General features: G+C 38.0%; 2 protein-coding genes across 5 annotated transcripts in view; one reads left to right on the top strand and one right to left on the bottom strand.

The window, feature by feature from the left end:
• Positions 1-13879, bottom strand: prmt9 (protein arginine methyltransferase 9). Of its 2 annotated transcripts, XM_088075895.1 has the most exons (14): positions 13573-13879; positions 13391-13467; positions 12422-12621; positions 12108-12256; positions 11712-11948; positions 11361-11528; positions 10648-10750; positions 9684-9793; positions 9367-9559; positions 7597-7780; positions 5295-5985; positions 4895-5048; positions 2037-2159; positions 1-708 (listed from the first exon to the last, which is right to left on the bottom strand). In XM_088075895.1, the coding sequence occupies exons 3-14, from the start codon at positions 12617-12619 to the stop codon at positions 466-468; spliced, it is 2553 nt and encodes an 850-aa protein (XP_087932021.1). In that variant the 5' UTR covers positions 12620-12621; positions 13391-13467; positions 13573-13879; the 3' UTR covers positions 1-465. The 2 variants fall into 2 exon arrangements, with proteins under 2 accessions (XP_087932021.1, XP_042340809.2); XM_042484875.2 differs by having other exon boundaries at positions 13391-13878.
• A 1238-nt stretch (positions 13880-15117) lies between these two features.
• Positions 15118-22447, top strand: part of arhgap10 (Rho GTPase activating protein 10) — a 57826-nt gene continuing 50496 nt past the window's right edge. The window contains exon 1 of one of the 3 annotated variants that reach the window (XM_042484795.2): positions 15118-15707. In XM_042484795.2, coding sequence (XP_042340729.1) covers positions 15554-15707 — 154 coding nt within the window. In that variant the 5' untranslated portion in view covers positions 15118-15553. The remainder of the gene's footprint in view (positions 15708-22447) is intronic. The other 2 variants (XM_042484797.2, XM_042484796.2) reach the window with 2 other exon arrangements.

The following is a 22447-nucleotide window of genomic DNA, read 5'->3' as shown; positions in this document are numbered from 1 at the left end:
TTTCCTTTGTTCTTGCATTTATTTAAAAATGTCACATTTATTGTTGGAGTTTTTTTTCATGTTACAGACAAACATCTTTACAAAAACAACTGCGTCCATTATCTAGGGACAGCTATATTTGTATTATATACTTACAAATAGTACAAATTATAACTGTCATATGATCTTATAGCACAATTTACAGATAAAAACATGAATTGAAGGTTCATTGTTACAAATTCTTTATGACTGTGATAACCCGCTGATACTTGCAAAGTTGTGGCTCATGCTTCTACAAATTGTCATTGGAAAACTGAAGGTTCGTATAACTTTTATGAAGAATGACACTGGAGGAGGTACATCTGTAAATGATACCAGAAAAAGAATGTGTAGTATTCAATTCATTCCCCCTTGTGTCAATAGCCTCTATAATTGAGGCTTAAAATACACAAATGAAATCAACTGGAAAAAATACAGTGTAAGAGATTACTGTTCCATTGTCCTGGGTGTGTTATCGATATGAGCTGATATGGAGATGGTGCTCTTATGAAGCTTCACAGCGAGCTGAACCCAGTCTCCGGCTTGTACCTCAAGGGGCTGCTGTAGCACGACAGCTGCCTGCTTCCAGTGAGAGTTCTGGCTGAGGGTGCTGACACTGATCTCCTGGTCCAGGTAGATGTGGTACCAGAAGGGAACTGCAGTTATTTTGCCTGCAGATGTCACCTGGACCTGGGAAACAGGGAAAATGGCTTTACAAGACATTTCACAGTACATAAGAACAGTCAGCTACTGAAATACGCTGTGACAATTATCCGTAAATCACTAGGAATGTTTTGTTTCTGTTAGTTTAAAAATAATATGATACATGAGATCATGGTTTGTTTTAGTTAAACCCTGACCAAAAAAGCAGAAATGAGACCAAGTCATGGTTTTGCAAGTCACATCTCTCAGGTTTTACACTGAGGTCCCAAGTCAAGACAGACAAGTTTCAAGTCAGGTCAAAAGTCAAGTCAGTTTTTTTACAACAGAGTAATGATATATTATACATATAAAAACATACTTTTACTTAAAAAAATAAAAAAATAAAATGTGTTTTTATAAAATTTGTTGAAAACAAAAATGTATTTGTTGAGACAAGCCTGTTCAAAAAAGAGCGACTGAACTTAATCATAAGTAAGTAGTGCAGACGTTGCATTTTCATAGCATTTAGCACTATTAACCAGTATCACAATTACTTTGTGGTAATTGCTGGAAGTTGGAAGTTGTTGCATATCCATCTGCAATTTCTAACCGACACATTTTGCATGCTGTAATTCCTTTTTTAATAACATCGGCATAGTTTTTGCTTGCAAATAAAATTATCTTTAGTGTCATTTTTTTAAAACTAGCATTCAGTAATGCAATGTTAGTTCTTCATAGTTCTTTCCTGCAACTTGACTGGATGCTGTCAGATTGGTTCAAACAAAGCGGATCTGGGGAATTATGTGTTGACTTGTTGGGAATGGATAGCATTAATGTTAGCTGATTCATGAAATGACATATCAGACCCTTAAATAATATACTTTTTTAATTGCTTTGAGGAAGGTATCAAGTATTTTCTAGTCAAAAAGCTCAAGTCTATGTCAAGTCATGAGTCAGTGGTGTTCAAGTCCAAATCCAAAGTCTATTTTGATTTTGTCAAGTCAAGTCTAAAGTCTTTAAATATTTGACTCAAGTCTGACATTTTTTGCATTTTAATATTTATGTCTGAGCATTCAAAAGGTGCTGGGACAAAAAATACAAAGTAAGGAGGGAAAGTAAATGAAGAAGTTTGTCTAAGGTCAGGTCATACAGTCAGTATGACTCATTTCTAGGCTTTGGCGCAGCATGTCGGTGTACCAGAAGGTGGCTCAGAGACTGTTTGGGTATTTATTATATTGACAATGCATGAATTACAGTTTTAGCAGTTCAGCCTTATTCTACCACAGCACTTGTAAAGAAGTGACACATTTCAAAGAGTTTATTTACATTTATTCCAATCATGTTGGCAGCACTCATTAGGCTAAAGCATGTCCTACCTTTACGTCTCTGTTAGTGTAGTTTGCGGTGGAGTCCATTAGGTCAAGAACAAAGAGCTCCACAGACTCACTGAGATGTCTGCACTCCAGTGTGGAAAAGTCCAAAAACACATGGACCGGTACCTTCAGGACATAAAAGATAAAAATAGCATTAGCGAGTTGTTTGCAGCAGAAAAAAAGGAAGGACTATCTGGTGACAATTTTCATATGGGACTAAATGACATGAAAAATCTATGAAAGACCCCAAGAGAGGAAGTGCTACTTGGATCTGACAGAGATGTAACATTAAACAGGTGCTCCTGATGCTGTCCACAAGAGAGGGAATGGATTCCCTCAAAAAATCAAGGCACACTTGATCTTTAAATACACAAAGTAAAAATGCTTTATTTTTTGTGGCTACATGACTTTGATTTATAAAAAGGCCAAATTGTATTTATCATAAACGGCTTGTACTCTAACAAAGCAGTGTGCCTTCATTTTGTTTGACTTGGTTTTTTTTTAGGGGGGTGGGGGTTAGACAAAAAAAACTATTTATCATGTACAGTTATATTTGTGCAAAAAAAAAAGCCCAAACCAGAAGTTTTGGTTAATAACACAGATTATTACAAAAGCTTAATAAAAACCCTGAAACACTGTATTCAAAATCGTGCAGATGCTGGCTCACATTTGTTAGCACCATTATTTATCCAAATTAAGGTTTTAATACATAGTGTCAGTGGATAATCACTCAATCGCTGATTAATGCTCGGAAGCTCATCTTCCTCCTCAAACTTCCAAACTTGACAAACAGGCCGCGGCTGCAGGGCAGCAGGCTTAAAAGCTGAGGGAGAAACCAAAGTGGCAGCACAGAAAGTGTCACAGTTTCCTTTACTGCAGAACAAAAGAATATTTCCTCCCCCCTGTCACAGTTGTGTAGACCTCAGAGCCCGCTGTTTGATGTGCCTGATGTAATGTATACTGATGGATTCAGGTAGGAATGTCCTGGGCCAAGCTGTGTGCTGTGTCTTGTGTGACAGTTGTGCTAGAAAAGTGCCCTCCACTGAGGGCTTCAAAGACAACATCTGTTAAAACAAACGACCGTCCCGTGTGGGGCCTGCGAAATTAGAGCACAAACATGATGCTGGAAAAAAAAAAAAAGATAATTTCCAGACCAAATAAAGAAAAAGAATTCAAAGGGATTTTGCAGCTTCTTTAACGCAGCTGGAAAGCACACATCAAAGAGGAGTGCACAACAGAAAACAGAGTCCTGGACCTTAGTATTCCAAGTGAAATACCTTGTTCAACAAAAGACAACCCATACATGGTAGGAAACAAAACAACTGGTTGCACAGAGCCTTTTTTTTTTAGCCTTTATAGTATTGCACTATATGGCAATCATATTTAACAAAACTCACACATTTGCACCTAATGGTCAAACTTCGTATGTGAATGACGCAAGTTCACAAACATGTACGCACTGCAAGTAAAAACTGGCAGTATTGACTGTTGCATCAGGGACATGAGAGAGAATACAAAATATGAGTGGCATGAAGCGTACAAAAGGAAGATTTTGCAGCTTGTGTTTTGAAGACTGAAGAAGTTTCAGCTTGACAATATGGTATTAGTGTGCTTCAATGTATTTTTTTCTATCAGTTATTCTGGCGTTCCTTTGATATTTTTAAAACCACCATTTATCAAGAACTAATCTTATTATTAAAACTAGTTGACAATAAGACAATATGTTGTAAACCTCTTTAGCTGTTGATGCTTGTTAGAGCCGCTCACGGACTGAATTGCAACAGGTGATCAGCTTTAAAATTCCTGTTGAAGCTGACCAAACTGCAGCGGTTCACACACATCGCATTTTAAGCCATATTTTCAGGGACTGCCATGTCGACTTGTTCCATCATTTTAAGAATGTTTTAAAGTAAAAGTCATGTTACAAATGAACAAACAGTTATGACACTGCTGCTCAACTGCCAATTCATAATCTGCAGACCAGTTCAATGTCATCTTTCCCCTTTTTTTGCTTTATTGCTTAAATATAACTATCGCCATTAAAATGCAGAGAAGCAAAAACATGATGTAACCTGGCATCTCTTTGCTGCTCGTGTTGGTAAAGGTAGCCTACATTTTTGTCAGCCTAAGATATAAAAACAAAATATCAATGAAGGGATAAAAAGAAAATACAGTGGTCAGTAGGACTGGCATCTGAGACCCATTGTCCCCCAAAGCTTTTTTTTCCCAGCTGAAAACGCTGGGTGCTGCTCTCTGAGTTCTTCTGAGCGGCAGCGTTTTTTCAGCTGAGACACTTTGCTTGTGTCTGGTTGCTATGATATGGAATGTCCACACAAGTACATGGGTCAGCACAGGGTACTTGCTCTGGATGAAGGCAAGGCTGAAGCATGTGGGGTGAGACAACAAACCCACAGGTGGGAGGATTCATTAATATATACAGTACAAAGTATATTCATATATTTCTCCACTGTTTTTTTGTTATCTTGTATGTGTAACATGTGACAGTTGGTCTTTGCGGTATTTGTCCTGCCCTTCTTCCGATGTGATTGGTCGGCTGGCTATAAAGTGAAAGTAACGTGTGCAGCACTTTACCCAGAGTTGAACATGTTTCAGCTCTTGTCACTCGGGGGAAAAAAAAAAACAGCAAACACGCTGAGAAAAGAAAAGATGCTAAGCGCTTCGTCACGCTGCTGGCTTTTGACCCATAGTGTAATCACGCAGCACCTCCATGGTAAAAACTGTAAACAAATACGCTGACCTCAGTAGAAACACTTTGGTGGACATGGCCTCTTAGAGTAAAGATGTTTAATGCCATTAATAAGTTAACACTGATCCATGGGAGCTTATGTAAGAATACTTACAGTAAACTGGTTGATGAAAGGTGCAATGTTGAACCCCAGTGTCGGCTCTTGACCCTGGACTGCACTTTCCAGCAGCAATGTGTCCGACTCCACCAGCATACCGTGAACTACAATCTTTGCTGGGAAAATTTGACCTCCATCTTCTAGCAAACACCTGGTATGGATTATGGAAATATATATTTTTGAAAAACATACAACGGTAATTGAAACACAAAGCAAAAATAAACAAACACAATAAAACTTTTCTGCATGGCCCATTTTGGTCTGTTCTTTGTTAATAGTTGAATAGCTATTATCTGTCCTCATCTTTTTGTAAACTCATCTAATACAAATCACCACTTTAATAATAAGCAATGGCAATTTTGTTATGCTGTCATTGTGATCATAAAGTTCCTCTTACCTGGCCAGTGAAGCTTTTTCCATCAACTTTTGTCTAATGAGACCACAGGTCTCCACACAGTCCAGCATGATGGCGCTCCACAGCTTCTCTCTGGACGGCCTCTTCAGCATCCCCTGCTCATCCTCCATGTGGTTGAGCCAGAACTCTAGATGTTGTTCTGGGACATTATTGGAGCGAGCCAGTCTTTTTAGGACTTCCTGTTGGGGTTTTTTTTCCACAGAGCTGTACGCTTTGACATGACCTTGGCTGGCAGCGATGAGGGAGAGCAGAGAGAAGCCCTCTGACACATCGAGGACATAGAGCAGGTTGCTACAGTCTGTGGAGTCAGACTGATCAGCTGATCCTGGCTCTTTGTTTTGGCATTTCACCTTCAGCTCAGAGATGAGTTTGGCCAACGCAGTGCAGAAACTCTGATGGTAGTCCCGATTGTTCAGGAGCGCCATTTCTGAGCACTCCAGCATGCAGAAGTCTTTCGTTTGATTCTGGTCAGTCTGAAGACATGCGAGTGCACTGCACAGTTCTGCCTCTGGGTTTAGATTTGAAATGGGGTTTCCAGAGTCCTGCGAATCCAGACGCTTGTCTAGACGGATTACATGCTCGTCTCTCAGCACAGCGACACTGCAGAGCCTCAGGAAAGCGTCTCTGCAGGAGACTTCAACAATCAGCTCGTCCTGAGGTTTTAGGACAAAACCTGAAAAGAATCAAAGGAAGAAAACACTCACTCGACCTGATTATTCTCGAGCTGCGCAAACCTAAATAAGGTTTCAGTATCAACTGAAATTTACTGAAGCACAGAAAAATGAAACCTAAATGTGGCATTGGATGTCTAGTCAGATTTGTAACATTGTTTACTTAGTTCTTAATGAGACAGTTCCTGATTTTTGCTGGTTTTATTTAGGTAGGTATCAAAAGCTTTTTATTCTTCATTTTTAAAAAACGTTTTTGTAGAAAAACATCTCGATATTTCTCAAAGTTAAGTCGACAGAAAAAAGGGTTTATCTGCACCTATTATAAAAAAAAAACATCTGAAATGACAAACAAAAAAGGGAAAAATGCAGATAAACAACAACATTTTATATATGATACTGTCATGCTTAAGATTTAATATATGCTAAGCTAACAGGGGTCTGTGGACAGAGAGTGTCTAATGTACAGATGGAGCCAAATTTGTGATTTAGAGTTACTGAAATAAAATTGACTTAACAACTGAAACCACTTTAAAGAGAGACAGAGTGAAGAAAAAGCAGGAGATGCAGAAAGAGGGAAAGGGAGAGTGAGCCCAAAAGAGAAATGAGATTCAGGGGACTGTGTGCACAGAGAGAGGGGGAGAGGCGCCAAAAGGATTCCTACAGGAATAACATCTGTTCGTGTCTTCATGTCAGTGCGCGGCTCATCAGAGGCATTTGGGAAAAATGCATATTTATTGCCTATAAGAATTTCATGAACACTAAAGAGTGTCACAGGCGATCACGGCGCACACGTCACGCCGGCCGGGAAACGGATGTTGGTGATCACCGGGAAAGGTGGCGGCTCCCTTGACGCTGCCGTCGCCAATTATCAGGGCGATGAGATGCTGTGGAGCCCTGTCTGAGAGAAGATGTACTGCAACACCAACTGGAACATGTCAACTCACGTCAGGGGCGATTAAGATCACAGCGGATCGGATGACAGCAGAGTAAAGAAAATACAGTGCTCCTAGGGACATTTGGCACTCTGCAAGTTATAACATTTTGCATTTGTTGTCAGTTTAAGTATATTGTTTGACACATCTCAATTTTACTTTGGTACAATAACTTTATCAAAAGCCTCAAAGATCAGAAAATATGTGCAGTAGTTACTGCAATATCTAAATGTATTAGAATTTTTACACTGGCATGTCGTGGACTTAAGTTGCAATATTTACATAATCATGTGTCAGGTTTTTAAGACTTTCAGGGAGCTAAATCTTTATGTAATATCATCCCATCATTACAGTAAATATCTTAAATATTCTCACATGCAGATTAGCTAAAAAAAATACTCAGAAACCCTATTTAAAATTAACTGCAGGCTGGAGTACAGTAGTTGTGATGGTTTTAGGTTGAAATGTATCTCTGACAATATTTAGCAAAGTTAGAAATATTTTAAATACTATGTGTAGTCAACAACACACACTGCCCTCATCTGATGCAACATGGAAATGCATGAAAAAGAGGAGCAAAAAGATGCAAAGCAGAAAATAAAAAAAACCTTTATTATTACTAAATATGCTATAAAAAAAAAGAAAAAAATCAGGAAGGCATTCGTGTACATTGAATCTTACCCTTGGCTATGTGGACAGGGTAGATGGCTTGCTCCCAGCAGGTGTCCTCCTGGGGTCCAGTGGACAGACTGCTCTCCTCATCCAGGTGGAGTTGGAACCACACAGCCAGAGCGTCCAGCTCCCCTTCCTGAGTGACAGGCAGGCGGATCTGCTGAACCTCTCTGGAGCTCAGCCCCTCCAGGTCCTACAAGGTGCCAAAACAAAAAGGAGTTGTTACAGGGATATCAACTAAAATTAAAATAAAAATCAAGGTTGGCTGTGAAAATAGGTGCAAAAAAATGCAATATGGGTATTAAAATGCAATAAGATTTCAGAAGGTTTCATGTTGAAAAAGGAGAGTTGTGAATGTTACTGTCCTGTGAATTTCACAGACCGTTTGGACGTTACTGGTCTCTAAGCTTCTCACGCCAAACTTGGTTGTCAAGGAGGAGGAACAAAGAGAACATTATTTTTCCCACAGATAATCTGTCCTGTGTACTAATGTCAGTATATAGAGACAGTTTCAGCAAATATTACAAATAGTTGTTTTTTTTTTTATAAAAGTTGCCTACTGTAACTTTAATTTAAAACCAAAGAAGAGCTTTGTTAAAGGTGTATGTATGCATATCAAAATGTGTGAAAACACACAGTGGATTTCATAAATCACAAGTCTAATTCTAAACCTGAAAGGCTACATGTTGTATTTTCATCCGGACCAATTACACTAATATGATATCAAATATGGCTGGTCTCTGACAACCACCAAGAATGTGTCCGTCACAAAGAGTTCACAACAGCATGCTGTGTAATACAAGCAGCGTTTTAAAGATATAATTTCCAGGATTTTCCTAAAAATCAGTGTACAATGTAATCATCACTTGTGACTCACTAGTGCAAACCCACCTTTAACAATTACAAATGGACACAGTAAATGCGTCTCTCTTTTATGGCACTTTGCAAAATAAGTTGGGAATATTTTAAAGCAGTTCAAAATCCCCCCCAAAAAAATGAATAGTAATACTCATTGTAGAATATTTCAATGTCTGCTTATATTCTTTAGGAAAAGCTCTTTGAAGCCTGAGGTTTTAAGGTGGTAATGCAAATAGGATCTCTGAGTGAGATAATATCTCAACCCCTCGAAGGGGAAATTACAATATAAATGGAAACGGAGCAGAATGAAATTCAAATGTGGAAGAAAAATGCAAAGGATTTTTTTTTTCTTATTGTGTTTCTTGCTTACTATCATATTCTGAGACACAAGCTGAAGACTGACGCTGACACCCTTAAGTCTGGGTAACACTCTGCTAAAAAAGTTTGCCGCACTGATTCCACACACATTAAGTTCGTCTGCAGGTCCCTACTGCACACGTGTGGATAAATATCAACTAAGGATCCTACAGGTGCTGTCTAGGAGATAAACACAGTGTCTCCAATCTGTCAGGTGCTCACTGGGAGCTAATAAATCAGGCAACAATTCCTGCAGGCCTGTAGCTAAATAATGAGTGGCCACTGATCTGCAATATTTTAGCCTGGGAGGCGGCCAATATGTTCATTTACCGGGACCAACAGAAATATGGTCAGGTGAATTAATCATTTTTCTCAGAGTTACATTATTCAGCTTCACTTAAGGCAACTAACACAAGTTGAATATTAGGATTTCTCACTTGGCTGCATATCAGACACAAAGAAACCTGCAAAGTGAAGTAAAGTCCAAACACATTAAATTAATAGTAACTGAATGAATTAAATTATCATAGATTGTCAGCACCTGTCGTCCCTGTCTCTGCTCACCTGCACGTTGTTGAAATCTATGTTAAGGGCCGTGAACGCTTCCGTGAGAGGTTTATATCCTCCTGGCAGTCTGCTTAGTCTCTCTGTGGTGTACGGCTCCATGGAGTCATCCGGCTCAGAGCTGCAGCTCACCGGGCTGCGGAGCTCCCCGGCTGCAGCTATGGACAGACTGCCCACCTCTGATACACAAAGCCTGTATGAAAAACAAACAGCGGCGTGATGTTTGGTTCACACACCTCATGCTGCCGTCCTCATAAGGTCATTACATATTTTGTCTTAAACACAGACCTCACACACAGATGGACTCCGGGACTTACCTGTGATGCCTGCGGATCTCGAGGGACTCGACAGCCATACCGAACACAGTAGCTCCAGCAGGGATGACCCGTCCTGTTGCAGACTGCTCCTGGAATTCATTCTCACCTCTCTTTGAATGAGAAACGTGCTTTTAATGAAACTACACATCAACCGCCCTAATGGCACCAACACAACATGGAAGTTAACTAGTAGTAGTAACTAGTCGAGTATTAATTGGGAATGCAAACTTTGCCATCTAGGTCCAAAACCTATCGAACACACTACCTATAGATATCAGGGAAGCCAGTTTGCTAGATATTTTTCAAAGAAAGTTTCAGATTTTTGGAGAGTATAAGGTCCTACCTGCACTCTGAGCAGTTTCAAATGAGCTTCAAAGCTTTGCACTCAAAGTAGTAAGAATGATATGATCCATTTTTTTCTACATATAAAGTCCAAAAATGCATAAAACTTGAAAAAAATCACCTCACATAATGTTTATAAATTGTCACAGAGTAAGAATATGAGAATAACTTAATTTTGACAAAAATGTCTAATAGAACCTTATTATTGTAGGGTGATAAGTTATTTCCTCACTTTAGCCTTTAACTAGCTTTGATTTTCCTGATATAAGCATGAAGTTCTTTTCTTTTCACACTGAAATTCTTTCAAAATGTTGTATTTGACTTGATTTTATGATTTATAGTTTTGCTTACATTAAGTTATGATGCCTGTTATGTACTCTATTTTCATCCTATGAGTGGGCAAAGTGTCCCTTAAAGCCATCTTTACTTTTATTCACTTTAGGGCCCAGCCCACTCCCTGAGTTGTAAAAATTGCACAATAACTTTTTTTTTTCGGATTTTCTTATGTCAGCGTCAAACAGCATTGTTGGTGCAAAGAACTCACAGAGACATTAATATTGCACTGTGGCAACTGGAGAACAAAGTTCTGTTTCTTCTTTTTGTGTTTAATATTTGAAGTTACCTGTGGAGGGAGCAGGAGGTGGTGCCAGGCATGAATGAGACTCTCTATGATGCCCTCTCCAAATAACCCTGCGTCTACCGTCTCTGTCACCACCAAAGATACCCTAAATAAAACAAAACATTGAATGCAAAAATATGAGAAATACTACTTACACATGAGCATGAATTTCATAACAGAACAAACAAAGACAAACGTGTTGTGCTTGTAGGATCAATGTCAAGTATTTATGGTATAAATTAGGGGTCGATCGATATTGGTTTTTCAGGGCCAATACCGATTATTAATAGTTAATGAGAACAATTACTGATATTTGGAACCGATATGCATTTACAATAAAAATGAAAATCTTTCTGTCAATATCTAGATTTTGGAATATATCAAACTCCAACATAAACCTTTGTTTAAGTGCCTTTAACAAATGTTTAATCAAAACTGAAACGTCCAACATCATATACAGCAAGTTCCTAGCAGCTTTTTTTTTCATAAAGTCAAGTGAAATTAAAATAAAAAATGAATAACTAAAACAGCTTTCTGGGGTTTTTACAAAGTTAAAGTTCCTTCCATGCTGCCATTTTCTTTACACTTTTTAATTAATGAATTTGATAAAAAATTAATAAAATGAAATGCTGATACAGATAATCAGCAAAATGACAAATATCGGCCCCAATAATCAGCCAGGCCAATAATCTGTCGACCCCTAGTATAACTTGCACCTGTGTGGGATGTCCTTTGGCACTTCCATCTCCAGAGATTTCATATGGACGATCTTGATGCTACCGTCCATTCCATTAGCGGTCAAAACCTCACAGGCCAATTCATACATCGTCTTCGACAGCTCGCAGGCGTACACCTCAGCAGCTCCTGCCTTCTTTGCACACATACTAAACAGAGGAGGAGGAAACAGAACTATGACACTCATGCATTAAAACACAGACCCTATTGTAGCTGCAGCGAGTATGGTACCACTAAGAGTGGGTGATAAGTTCTAACTCAAAAATAAAGGACACTCCACAACATAAACATTTTTTTAAAAAAAAATCCAAATTCTCATGAAAATGTCTCACCCAAGGATCCCAGTGCCAGTACCTATGTCAAGTACAGTGTTGCAGCCGCTCTGGACAGCCTTCTGAATGGCTTGCTGGTACTTGCGGTTCCTCCCGTGGTCGTTGAGCATTAAGAAATGCCAGCGCTCCACCAGCCAGTTGGCCACACGGTAGAAGTTCTCCCTGGCCTCTGGATAGTCTGGTCTCAGCTTCAAGGCTTTATGGAAATGACCCGCAGCTTCGTCTCTGAAGCCCATTCTGAATAAGAAAAGAAGAAACACAATATAATCAAACACAGGAGAGGATAATTCCTCTACATAATAATGTAAAACTATTTTGTGCTACGATTACAGGAGTGGTGACGAATTGTAAAAACACGTGTATCAATAATAAAATTCATGCAGATGAGGGTAATACCTGAACAGGTGTTCGCCCATGCTGTTCAGGATAACTTCATCAGCAGGAAACAGTTCCAGCGCTTGTTCGTAACAGTCAAAGAGGTCCTGAATGCGGCCGACAGAGTCCAGCTCTTCTGTCCATTTGAAGAGAGTGAACCTAAAGGACTCCTAAAAGGAAGACGTCACAAACTTTATCTCCAAAATTAAACACCTTTCGATTCTGCAGAAGTAGAAACAGACTTCTGCTGCATGCATGATTGTGGTTATGTGTGCACAATGTCTGGCAGTGAATGTGCGCAGACGGGGTGTCGGAGCAGTGTAAACAGTCATTACCCTTGCAAAGTCCTTAAACATAGGTGCGAGGTTGAGGACCAGGAGATAGTGTACAAAGGCAGTTCCATAATCCTGGTTGAACAGGCACTGCTGAGCACTTTCTAGGGAACTTGAGACCAGCTCGTTCCTGGCAGGGTCCTCTCTGCGTCGCCTTCTGGTCCTTCTGCCATGTTTTGACTTTGCACTGGCGTTAGGCATACCTTGCAAAAATTTTAAAAATAAAAAACAGAATGCGAAGTCTGCTGTGAAATTACACTGTCTGACAACAAAATACAGATTAATGCCAGTTTTAATTAGACAATAACATTCCACATACTGAATATATGACACAGTGCAGCAGCACTGAGGGTCAAAACACAACAATATTTCACAAATCGTTATGTTTTGTGAAATATTGTTGTGTCTTCTAAAATATTGTTGTGTTTTGTGTAATGCTGTAATGGTAAGTGAAATGCAATGTTTTAAAATATGTTGTGTTTTTGGAAATGTTGTAATATTTCTTAAATGTTGCCGTGTTTTGTGAAACGTTGTGTTTTGACCATCAGTGCCACCGTACAATAGTCTATGGAAGTCCGTTTAGGCCAGGAAAAAACAGAAGCAGATGAAAATTGAGGAGCAATATAACTAAAACACTAATTCAACAGTAAGTACATTTTTCAAATTTCTAAGTCAAAGTCATGAGATAAAGTCATGATTCTGAAGTCAAAATGTTGGCGGACCCTGGTGATCTCAGAGCACTGAATTACCCAATACATTGGTTTTTTTTTTTTTTGTCACTAAAACATTGACCTCTATTTGAAAATGGGCTTCCATACATGCCAAAATTTTGTACAGTAACATTAAACAAAAGGGGCAAACGCATATCAAGCAGTAAGTCCGCTACTGTTGATTACATAAATGTTAACATAAACACTTTAAACAAAATGCTAAACACTTGAAAAGCATCTCTAACAATCTCTTCAGACTTACTGTGTGCTGTTTTAGATCACAGGCTGGGGTTCAGGATGGAGACAGACGGAAAAGATCACTGCTGTTTAGCTGAGCTGCTATTTTATAAACACAGAAACGTTAACATTTCGACTGTGTCCGATAAAGTCATTAGCATCGTCGCGAGCAAACCGTCTTTTGGCAGCATCCTAGCATTAACTCACTTGAAAAAAATATATTCAGACCGCCGCTACGATACGTTAACTCCATGTCAACAACGATCGCATCTGTTTATATCGTCGTTAAATCGGCGAGATGTTGATGAAGAGTGTGAATCACATTTTTGCTGCCGTTAAACAAGGAATGAGTCCGCGCGTTAAACAAGTCGGTTAGAAACGTGTAAAGAGGGAAGGTTCCGCGGGAGCAATTGTGAATGAAGTTTAATTCGAAGTGACGTGCAAAACGCATTAGCTGTATTTAAAAAAAGAAAAAGACAAATAATATTTTCCGTATTTATTTATAAGAACACCTCTGTAAATGTTCCCGCCCAGCTTCGCCTCTGGTAGCACCAATGACAGACGAATGTTGAAGCACAATCAAAGAGTAAAAAAGTTCAACATAGATACCACCCATGCAAACTCTTGAGGTAGCGCATGAGGGAAGAGTGACTATACAAACGATTGCAGGCCTTTATGTGGCATTTTGGTGGGTTAGTCCCTTTAGTGCTGATTATTTTGTTGAAACTTTTTTTTAAAGCAAACTCAAGACCTACCTTTTTAGTTTGGCTTTTAACTGAACTTTATCTATTGACTGTTTATTCATACACTTTAGTCTGTTTCACAGTTTTACTAATTCGTATATCATTTTATTATGTTAACACATTTATGTATTATTTTACTTAATGCTGTTATCTTGTCATTTAACTTTTACTTACAGTTTGAGTATTTTCCTTATAAAATCTTTTATTGCTACTATTATCATTTCATCTTTTTTTAAAAAAATAATTATTTATTTATTTACAGTTTATTATACCGTTCATTTTGATAGAAGTTATTTGGATGTATGAAACCGGGTTGTTGGCTACCTGCTGGAAATAACCTCAGTTAGATGCCTAGATCACGCATACAGTATGTATATATGTTTAAACTTTTGACAATATAGACATGCTACTCACAATGTTAGCTTGGTAAGATTCTCCATGAGCACCAAAGAAGACAGAATTGTCGGGATAGTAAACAAGAGAGATGAGAAAAAAAAGAAAAGATTAGTAGATGTAAATGACTTTAAAAAAAAAGAAAGCCAAGGAAAAATGTCCAGTGAACATTATTTATAATTATTAACAACATTTTTCAACATAATTATTACAACTTTACAACTTTTCTAAGGTCGTTTCTTGCTTTGTATTTAATTTAATTTATTTACCCCACCCCCCATTTTTTTGGGCAAACTTTCTAATAATTTTCTTGTACTTGCGTCATTTCTTCTTTTGTTGCTCAATAACTTTTTTAAAAAGTAAATTTTCAAGTTTCAAATGATTAAATAATAATTTGATTGTGTCTCCATCTTTGCTGAGCTACAGTTTTGTGTGAAAGGAATGAAAACCCATACATAAGCCTGTTGATGTAAACGATTTTAACAAATAAAAGCCCGGGCCATTTTGTGAAGTTTTATAGAGACCAAATCAATGTTCACTGGGCAATGACAGCGAAGCGGCGAAGCCGGAAGTAGATCGGAGTTAACCCTCTTGCAGAGGCTTTGCTGTAACTTTTGCTACACGCACACAGATGTCAGCGGAGTTTCTCAATCTGTCACTTGGGTAGGTGGAGTACGTTTGATAAAGGAAGGAAAAACTGGACACAGCTACCATGGCTCTCTGACAACTGTCTTGAACCGACTTCCGATGAACACTTCACCCGTTACCGTGTCGTTATCACCTTTTTAACGGTTATACCTGTTAGCTGCTCTCTTTTTTTCGTCATTTGACAACTGTGGAACAACACCCATGCGCCCGTGTCAGAAGTTACCATGCTAACCCCCGTTAGCTGCTGCTACTTCTCGCAGCTATGTCTGCTCTGCTAGACTTTAACCTGCCAGCGAAAAGAGCGGTGTTTTTATTGTAACGGCTAGTTTTTGTAGCTACAAAGTTAAGCGTCGTTTCGACCAGTATCCCGTTGTTGAAAACGAAGCTATCAGTCTGTGACAGAAATGGGACTACACCCGCTGGAATTCAGTGAATGCTATCTGGACAGCCCCAGCTTCAGGGAGAAAATAAAGGCACACGAAGCAGAGCTGGACAGGACCAACAGATTTATCAAAGAACTGTACAAAGATGGGAAGAACCTCATTAATGCAACAAAACGTGAGTTGACTTTCATGTTTTTAAACTGTAAGAAAAGTCTGTGTTCAGTCACAAAAATCATGCACTTGCTTTGGGAGTAGTCGTTGAGGTCTTCATGCTGTAACGACCCCAGTTTGCCAGTGACTATCCTTTCCAGTTGTGTATGTATTTAATAGGGGTCGACCGATATTGTTTTTTCAGGTCCGATACGGATTATTAACAGTTAATGAGACCGATAACCGATATTTGTAACTGATATGCATTTACAATAAAAATGAAAATCTTTCTGTTAACATTTAGAATTGGGAATATATCAAACTCCAACACAAAACTTTGTTTGAAATGTAAATGCATTTAACAAATGATTAATCAAAACTGAGACGTTCAACATGATATGCAACAAGTTCCAAGCAACTATATAAAAATAATAAATAATAAAAAAAAGTCATGTGAAAATTAAAAAAGACAAAGCAGAATGAATAAAAATAGCTCCCTGAGGGTTTAGAAAGTAAAAGTTACTCCCATGTTGACACGTTCTTTGCACTTTTCAACTTATTAAAATAAAATGCTGATACAGATAGTCGTCAAAATGCCAAAAACCAGCCCCCATAATCGGTCAGGCTAATAATCTGTCGACCCCTAGTTATTAATGGGGAAAACGGCATACTTTAAATGAATTACTTGTCAAATAGCACCAGAGACTGTCGTGGTTAGCACACTGTAAAATCTGATGATCTGTTGATCTTACTTAAAATAATCTCAGAAACCGATTGCCTTGAAAAAGGAAAGTAAATATAACTAAAAATATTAATTTATGTATCTGTGTGTATTTATGTATATGTATTTATGTATATCTCTTTAAGTTACTTAAAATGTTGCTGTATTCACTTAATTTTTGTGAAATTGTTGCAACATCAAAATTACAAGTGAAATTTCCTTGTTCTCTCTAAGTGGCAACTTCAGTAAACTAAGTTTGTCTGACTTAACTTGATCACGAAAAGAGGATTTTGCCAATGATGAAGTTATCTGCAAGTTCTGTTTTCTTAACATGTTTAAGAAAATACAGCTATGACAAATGTGCAACCGGCACAATACAGATATAAAACACAGTAAGCTTGTTTTTTTATATTTTATATTTGTATCTTCTATTTTATCTGTTTTTTCTTTTTTCTATATTTATGTTGCACCAACCCACCAGAACAAATTCCTCGTATTGTGCTAACTATACCTGGCAATAAATCTTTTTCTGATTCTGATTCTGATTCTGATTTAACTGAAGTTGCTAAAACTTAGAAAGATTGTTTTATATAAAATTGTCATTTTTAAGTTGCAACAATCTCACAAAATTAGGTTACTCTAACTAAATTTTTAGTAAACTTAAGAATGAGATTTAAAGGAAACATACATTAAGACTAATAGTTATATTTACTTAAAATTTCAAGGCAAGCGGTTTCCTACATTTAAAAATAATAATAAAATCAACTCAGATTTGACAGTGCAGGATGAGGCAGTACCTTTCTTATGTCTGTGAATATGGCTTTCTTTTATTTTGCTTTATGAGGATTATTTTTCATGTTTAAGACTAAACCAAAAGGCTCTGACTTCCTTAAATACATTTCTGTTGTCAGTCACACACCTCTACTGGGTTAAATGATTAGATTGTTATCAGTTTGAACTCTAGTCTTGTGGGCGGGGCTTGTTTGCAAGGTGCAGGTCATCAAAAATGGGCTGCTGCTGCTGTGTCTGCTTGAAAAATCCCTGATGTTGTACAATTGTATTGAATCAAGATGCATTGAAGTATCTCCAGGCAAAATATAAATTTTACCGGCAGTCTTTTTTGTATTTGTCAAATGACGAAGAGTTCAATCATGTGTGAATGTGGCTTTTGACACAGTTAATCTTTTCAATGCATCATTACTAATACAGTTGTATTAATGCCGAAGTCTTGACAGATGGACATTAGGGATGTTACAGCTGCAGTGCTACAATTGTTTAGAGATTTACCTTCACACAGACTTACTTCATCACTTTTGTTTAATGCTCCTTGTTAGTCCCCCATGTTTGTCTTTCATTTTGCCTTTAGGACTGCCCAAATTCTTCAAGGCACAGATCCAGCAAGGTGCTGTCAAGCTTGCACAACAATCTAAGTTCATGCTGACCTCATAGCGTCAAACTGCTGTAGGAGATTTTTACTGGCACGTTTTGGGTTTGTAAACAATTTAATACTGAAGAGTTAAAAACTCCAGCAAATATGCCTGTCAATACATTATCAAGTTATTGGCCTCAGCAAAATTGATTGAGGTCACCTCTATATATATCGTATATTATTGCCCTCTTTTTTTTTTTTTACATTTTTCTTTAGTTACATAAGAATATCACAAACATTTTAGCCAACATTATGCCAGAATAAACAACAGGGTTTCCCAACTATTAGGCTCTAAGACTTGAGCACAACTCCTAAGCCAAATGAACAACAAAAAAACCTATGCTGAGTTTTATTGATTTAGATGGTTTATTACAATGACAATGTCAAAATGTTCTTAAGAATTAAAAGTTAATTGCTCTTTGAAAGGGTGTGCTTGCAATATTATGTTATTATCATTATATTAGTGGCATAACATTGTCTTAAAATGACATTAATATAATTTATTGCAATTGTATCTGGGACAATACATTGTCAACCAAATGTAGTTATCATGACAGGCCTACCAGCAACACTTGTAGTATAAAGAAAAATTCTTTTCTCAGGGTCTAAACATATTTCATTGTACTTAACAGGTATGAAAATGAAAATGGAAAAAATGAACACTGATGGTAATTTCAACAATGCTTCTTCACTCAAAGCATGTCCATAAATGCTGGAGCTTCATCCTGAAGTTGTGTTTTTAGTTAGGTTGAGCTTTGAGAACGTTGCTGGTTTCTGGGTTGAATAAAATCATCATCAGTCCTTCGACATCTTGAAACGGCAGGTGGTCCATGATTTGGTGGAGAGTATGCATTTGATACAAGATCCAAAAGTCATGAAGGGAACCAGCATGTGTTTATACTGTAGTATTCAAATGAAGCAGCAGTAATATTTAGGAAACTTCTCCATTGTTGACACCAGGTCTGACAGATCTGTGGATTCAAGCTGTCCATGCATTTCACAATAAAAGTCGCCTCCTCTATAGATCCAGTCTTGCTGTAACTGTAGCTAACATAAGAGAAACCCAGCGTGGCCTCATGCTGCTGTAGCTCCTTCTGCTTCACACTGTCCTCCTGTGCTGTAAATTACTGTTGTGCTAAGCTGTTATTTGCATACTTGTGGTCTGTTGTACCTGCTAGCTGCCACTCTCCTCTGACCTCTGTCATCATGGTGAATATTCCCCCAAAACTGCAACTTCATCACATATTGTATAAACTTATTCATTTGTACAAGACTCTCAGGAAGGCAGCTGTTTTTAAGCTAAGTTAGTTTTTCAGTACAGGGTTGCCAATCGACTACTTTTGAAGTTGTTGCCACTGGTTGATTTTTTTTTTTTTGTCCGCTGGTTTGGTAGGTCTATTTTGCATGAAAATGACATGAATGATAAAAAAAATAAATGCTACAAAACTGACTCTCAAAAGAAAATGGAAATTGGAAGTAGTTCAATTTCAAGGAGATTTTCTCTTTCTCTTTCTTTCTCGTTTCTCTTTTTCTTTTTGTTACTGCAAGGTGGTCAACCCTCACATCAAACAATTAAGCTGACATTATTTTAATTCTGTATAGATATCCTATATACAACATTAAAATGCTGTGAATTAGGAGGATACAGTGTATCAGTTGAAATAAGGTTAACAAAAATACTGTCAGTAAATACATATGTACATATATGTATGTACTATAAGTTTATGACTACATTATAGTAAATAACCATTATAATGCGTTTTATGATACAGTACTCATTATATACTTTATCTTGTTACACAAGGCCCTTTTAGGGCCTAGGCAAAAGAACTGTTTAGGGAAAATGTTTTTTTATGGTTCCACACTAAATATTTATGGTGTTACTTTGTTGATATTGCAGTACATTTGGCAATGATAGCAGTGTTGTTGGACTTGAAAAGCAGTGCATATGGTTTAGCAGGAGCTTATTTTGAGATCTGGTATTGGACTGGTTTTGGGCTGATTTGCTATGGCTATTGGGCTGGTTTTGTCACACAGACCTGGCAACCCTGATCCAGTATTGCCTAAATAACACATCTTTCTTTTTGTAGCTCTTAAGTTACCAGAGTACCCTGACCTTGTCTTCGTGCTTTCTCTCAACTTATGTTTCATCAAGCTGCACTGACTTCCAAGTAGATTACACGCCACTTTCTTCAGGTTTTGCAGCCACGAGGAGTTGCAGTACCAGGGGAAACTCCACAGAGCACTATGGTGAACTCTGGTATTCACTGTCGCTCACAGATGAGTTGACATTGATGCTCTGCTATGTTGGTGTAAAATGAAACCTAGTATCCTGTTTCAAACATGTCATGTCTTGTATTTCATACCTTATCTGACTGTGGCACAACTATGCATCACTTTTTAAATGACAACATAGTGACACGTATCACATATCAAGTCTGTTAACCCTCATTAGTTCTCAATGTTAGCCTCTTGCTTCTAAGAATATGGCAAGAAATAGGGAACCCTGGTCATACCCTCCCTCCGGGAGTACTGCAAAGTCAGTTGAAATTTCAGGAAGGAACTGATGGTCATGTTGTTATGTCCTCACGTTAATGAAGAGCCCTCATCCTGTTCTGCTCAATCAAGAGTATTTTTGAAAATATGGTGTGACCCTTCTCCTGTCAAATGACTGTTTTTGATATTGTTTGATCACTGTAATCATGAGGTGTTTACTCTCCTTCCTAATTGCAGTAGCAGAGAAACTAAAACATTAACACTGCCAAAGCAAAATATAAAAACATTAATTCCCATGGCCTGGCTGTTTTTATGCTGTCCAGAAGAAAGGAAAAAAAAATGATACACCACTGTTTACAAAGGGTGTTTCCTAGTTTGATAGGTTTGTGAAAGTACCAAAATGTTAAATCGACAGAGAAATGCACACAGTCTGTATTCAGTAACTGTGTCTTTAAACAAGCTGTCAGGACTTGTGGGAAGTTGTGATGTCACAACTGTACTATACAAATGTAGAACAGCTACAGTGCTACTGTACAGAGACACTGAGAGCGCAGATCATATATTTTAATAATAACTAGATACCGGGCCCCAAGATGATGTGGTTTGTGGCCCATTGAATATGTTTGAGCTTCTCTTGCTGGCCCCGCCTGCGAGTTCCTGCTCACCTCGTAGACTTCACATTTTGATGATGCCACAGATTTTTAAAATCCTCTACTCAGCTTCAGGAAAGTTTTAAGAACACAAAGGCACCATGTCTCAAAAATCCATCATATAAAGATTCATTATTGACCTTGTTTGCAGTTCGAGGTGTCCTGACAGTACAATGGTATTCTGTAGGGAAAATGATTTTTGGGCCACAGGGGATTTTTTTCACTGAAATGCCAGGATAGACCTGGAAACACTAATCAGTCAGAGATGATTGGGCTTTTTTTGGAAGGGAAACTTAAAGGGGTGCTAAAAGGAGCATTTCAGACAGAGGGTGAATACAGGTATATTTATATATATATTATATATATTTCTCAAATGTCCTGCTTTTCTCAGTCTTAGGTATTACTTAATATTTTGGAGTTTTTGTCAGTCATCTTTGGCTCTCGTGTGGCCAAACAACTGCAAATAATGAATAAGAACTGTTTGCTGCAGCCTTAGTTACTTGTGTGACTTTAGTAGTCCCACGTGTTGTGCTCCCAGTGACCAGAAATGAAAATCTTGCACCTTTCAACTCATAAATACAATGACCAGTTGTAATTTTAATCACAAATCAACAAGTTTTGATTTTAATTTTGCAGGACTTTCATCCTAATAATCTAATGTAATATGGAATGCCCTTAAAGGTACTAAAGTTTGTAATCATAATTATTAACAAATAATCAAATTCTTAAAACAAATTTAAAGGCTATTTTTTTGCTTTCATTCAACCTGCTCTCATACTTAGTCTAAGCACAGTGGTGTTAGTAGTTTTCCCAGTAGTTTTAGCTATAGCTCAGATGTAAGTAAGTTTTAAAGTAAAAGTGTTGTTAATTTACACTCTGTGGGTGAAGCTCAGCTCCAGCTTTGCCCTTAATACTGGGACACTCTGATAATCTTGTCTCATGAGAATGTGACCCTGTGTTTGGCTCTCCTCTTCATAGAGATCATACATAATAGCCCATCAGTTTTTTCCTTCTAAATCTGCCTTGTTTGTAGTAGCTTTGAAGTAGATAGCCCTGCTAGATGAACTTGTGAGCTCAGACGGTTGTTTTTGATGAGCGGAGTTGATTTGGAGAGGCTAAGCTGTGTAATCCTCTCTGTATATGAAGCTCACACCATAAGATCTAACACTCAGCTCCGTTGTTAAATTGTTGATCTAGCATTCTGTAGTAAACATTGACAGCTTTAGTCTTGTTTACAACTTTTAGTAAATAACGTGGATTAAAACGTAGCATAAAATGCTCCACATTATGTTTGACCTCAGAATGATCTGCTGTTTGGTGTTTCCAAGAGACAGTTGTTGATCTTCACATCCCATTCCCTTCTCAGCCCGTCAGTGACTGGGAGGATGTCCCACTACGGAAAGTCCTTGGTTCTGGGAGGAAACTTTACAGTGGGGCCCCGGGCCAGAGAGCCATGACATGGAAGTGCC

This window comes from Plectropomus leopardus, chromosome 3 (genome assembly GCF_026936395.1).
Source record: "Plectropomus leopardus strain MGB_pleo_1.0 chromosome 3, ASM2693639v1, whole genome shotgun sequence".
NCBI lineage: Eukaryota > Metazoa > Chordata > Actinopteri > Perciformes > Serranidae > Plectropomus > Plectropomus leopardus.
This window is presented reverse-complemented; position numbering and strand designations above follow the sequence as displayed.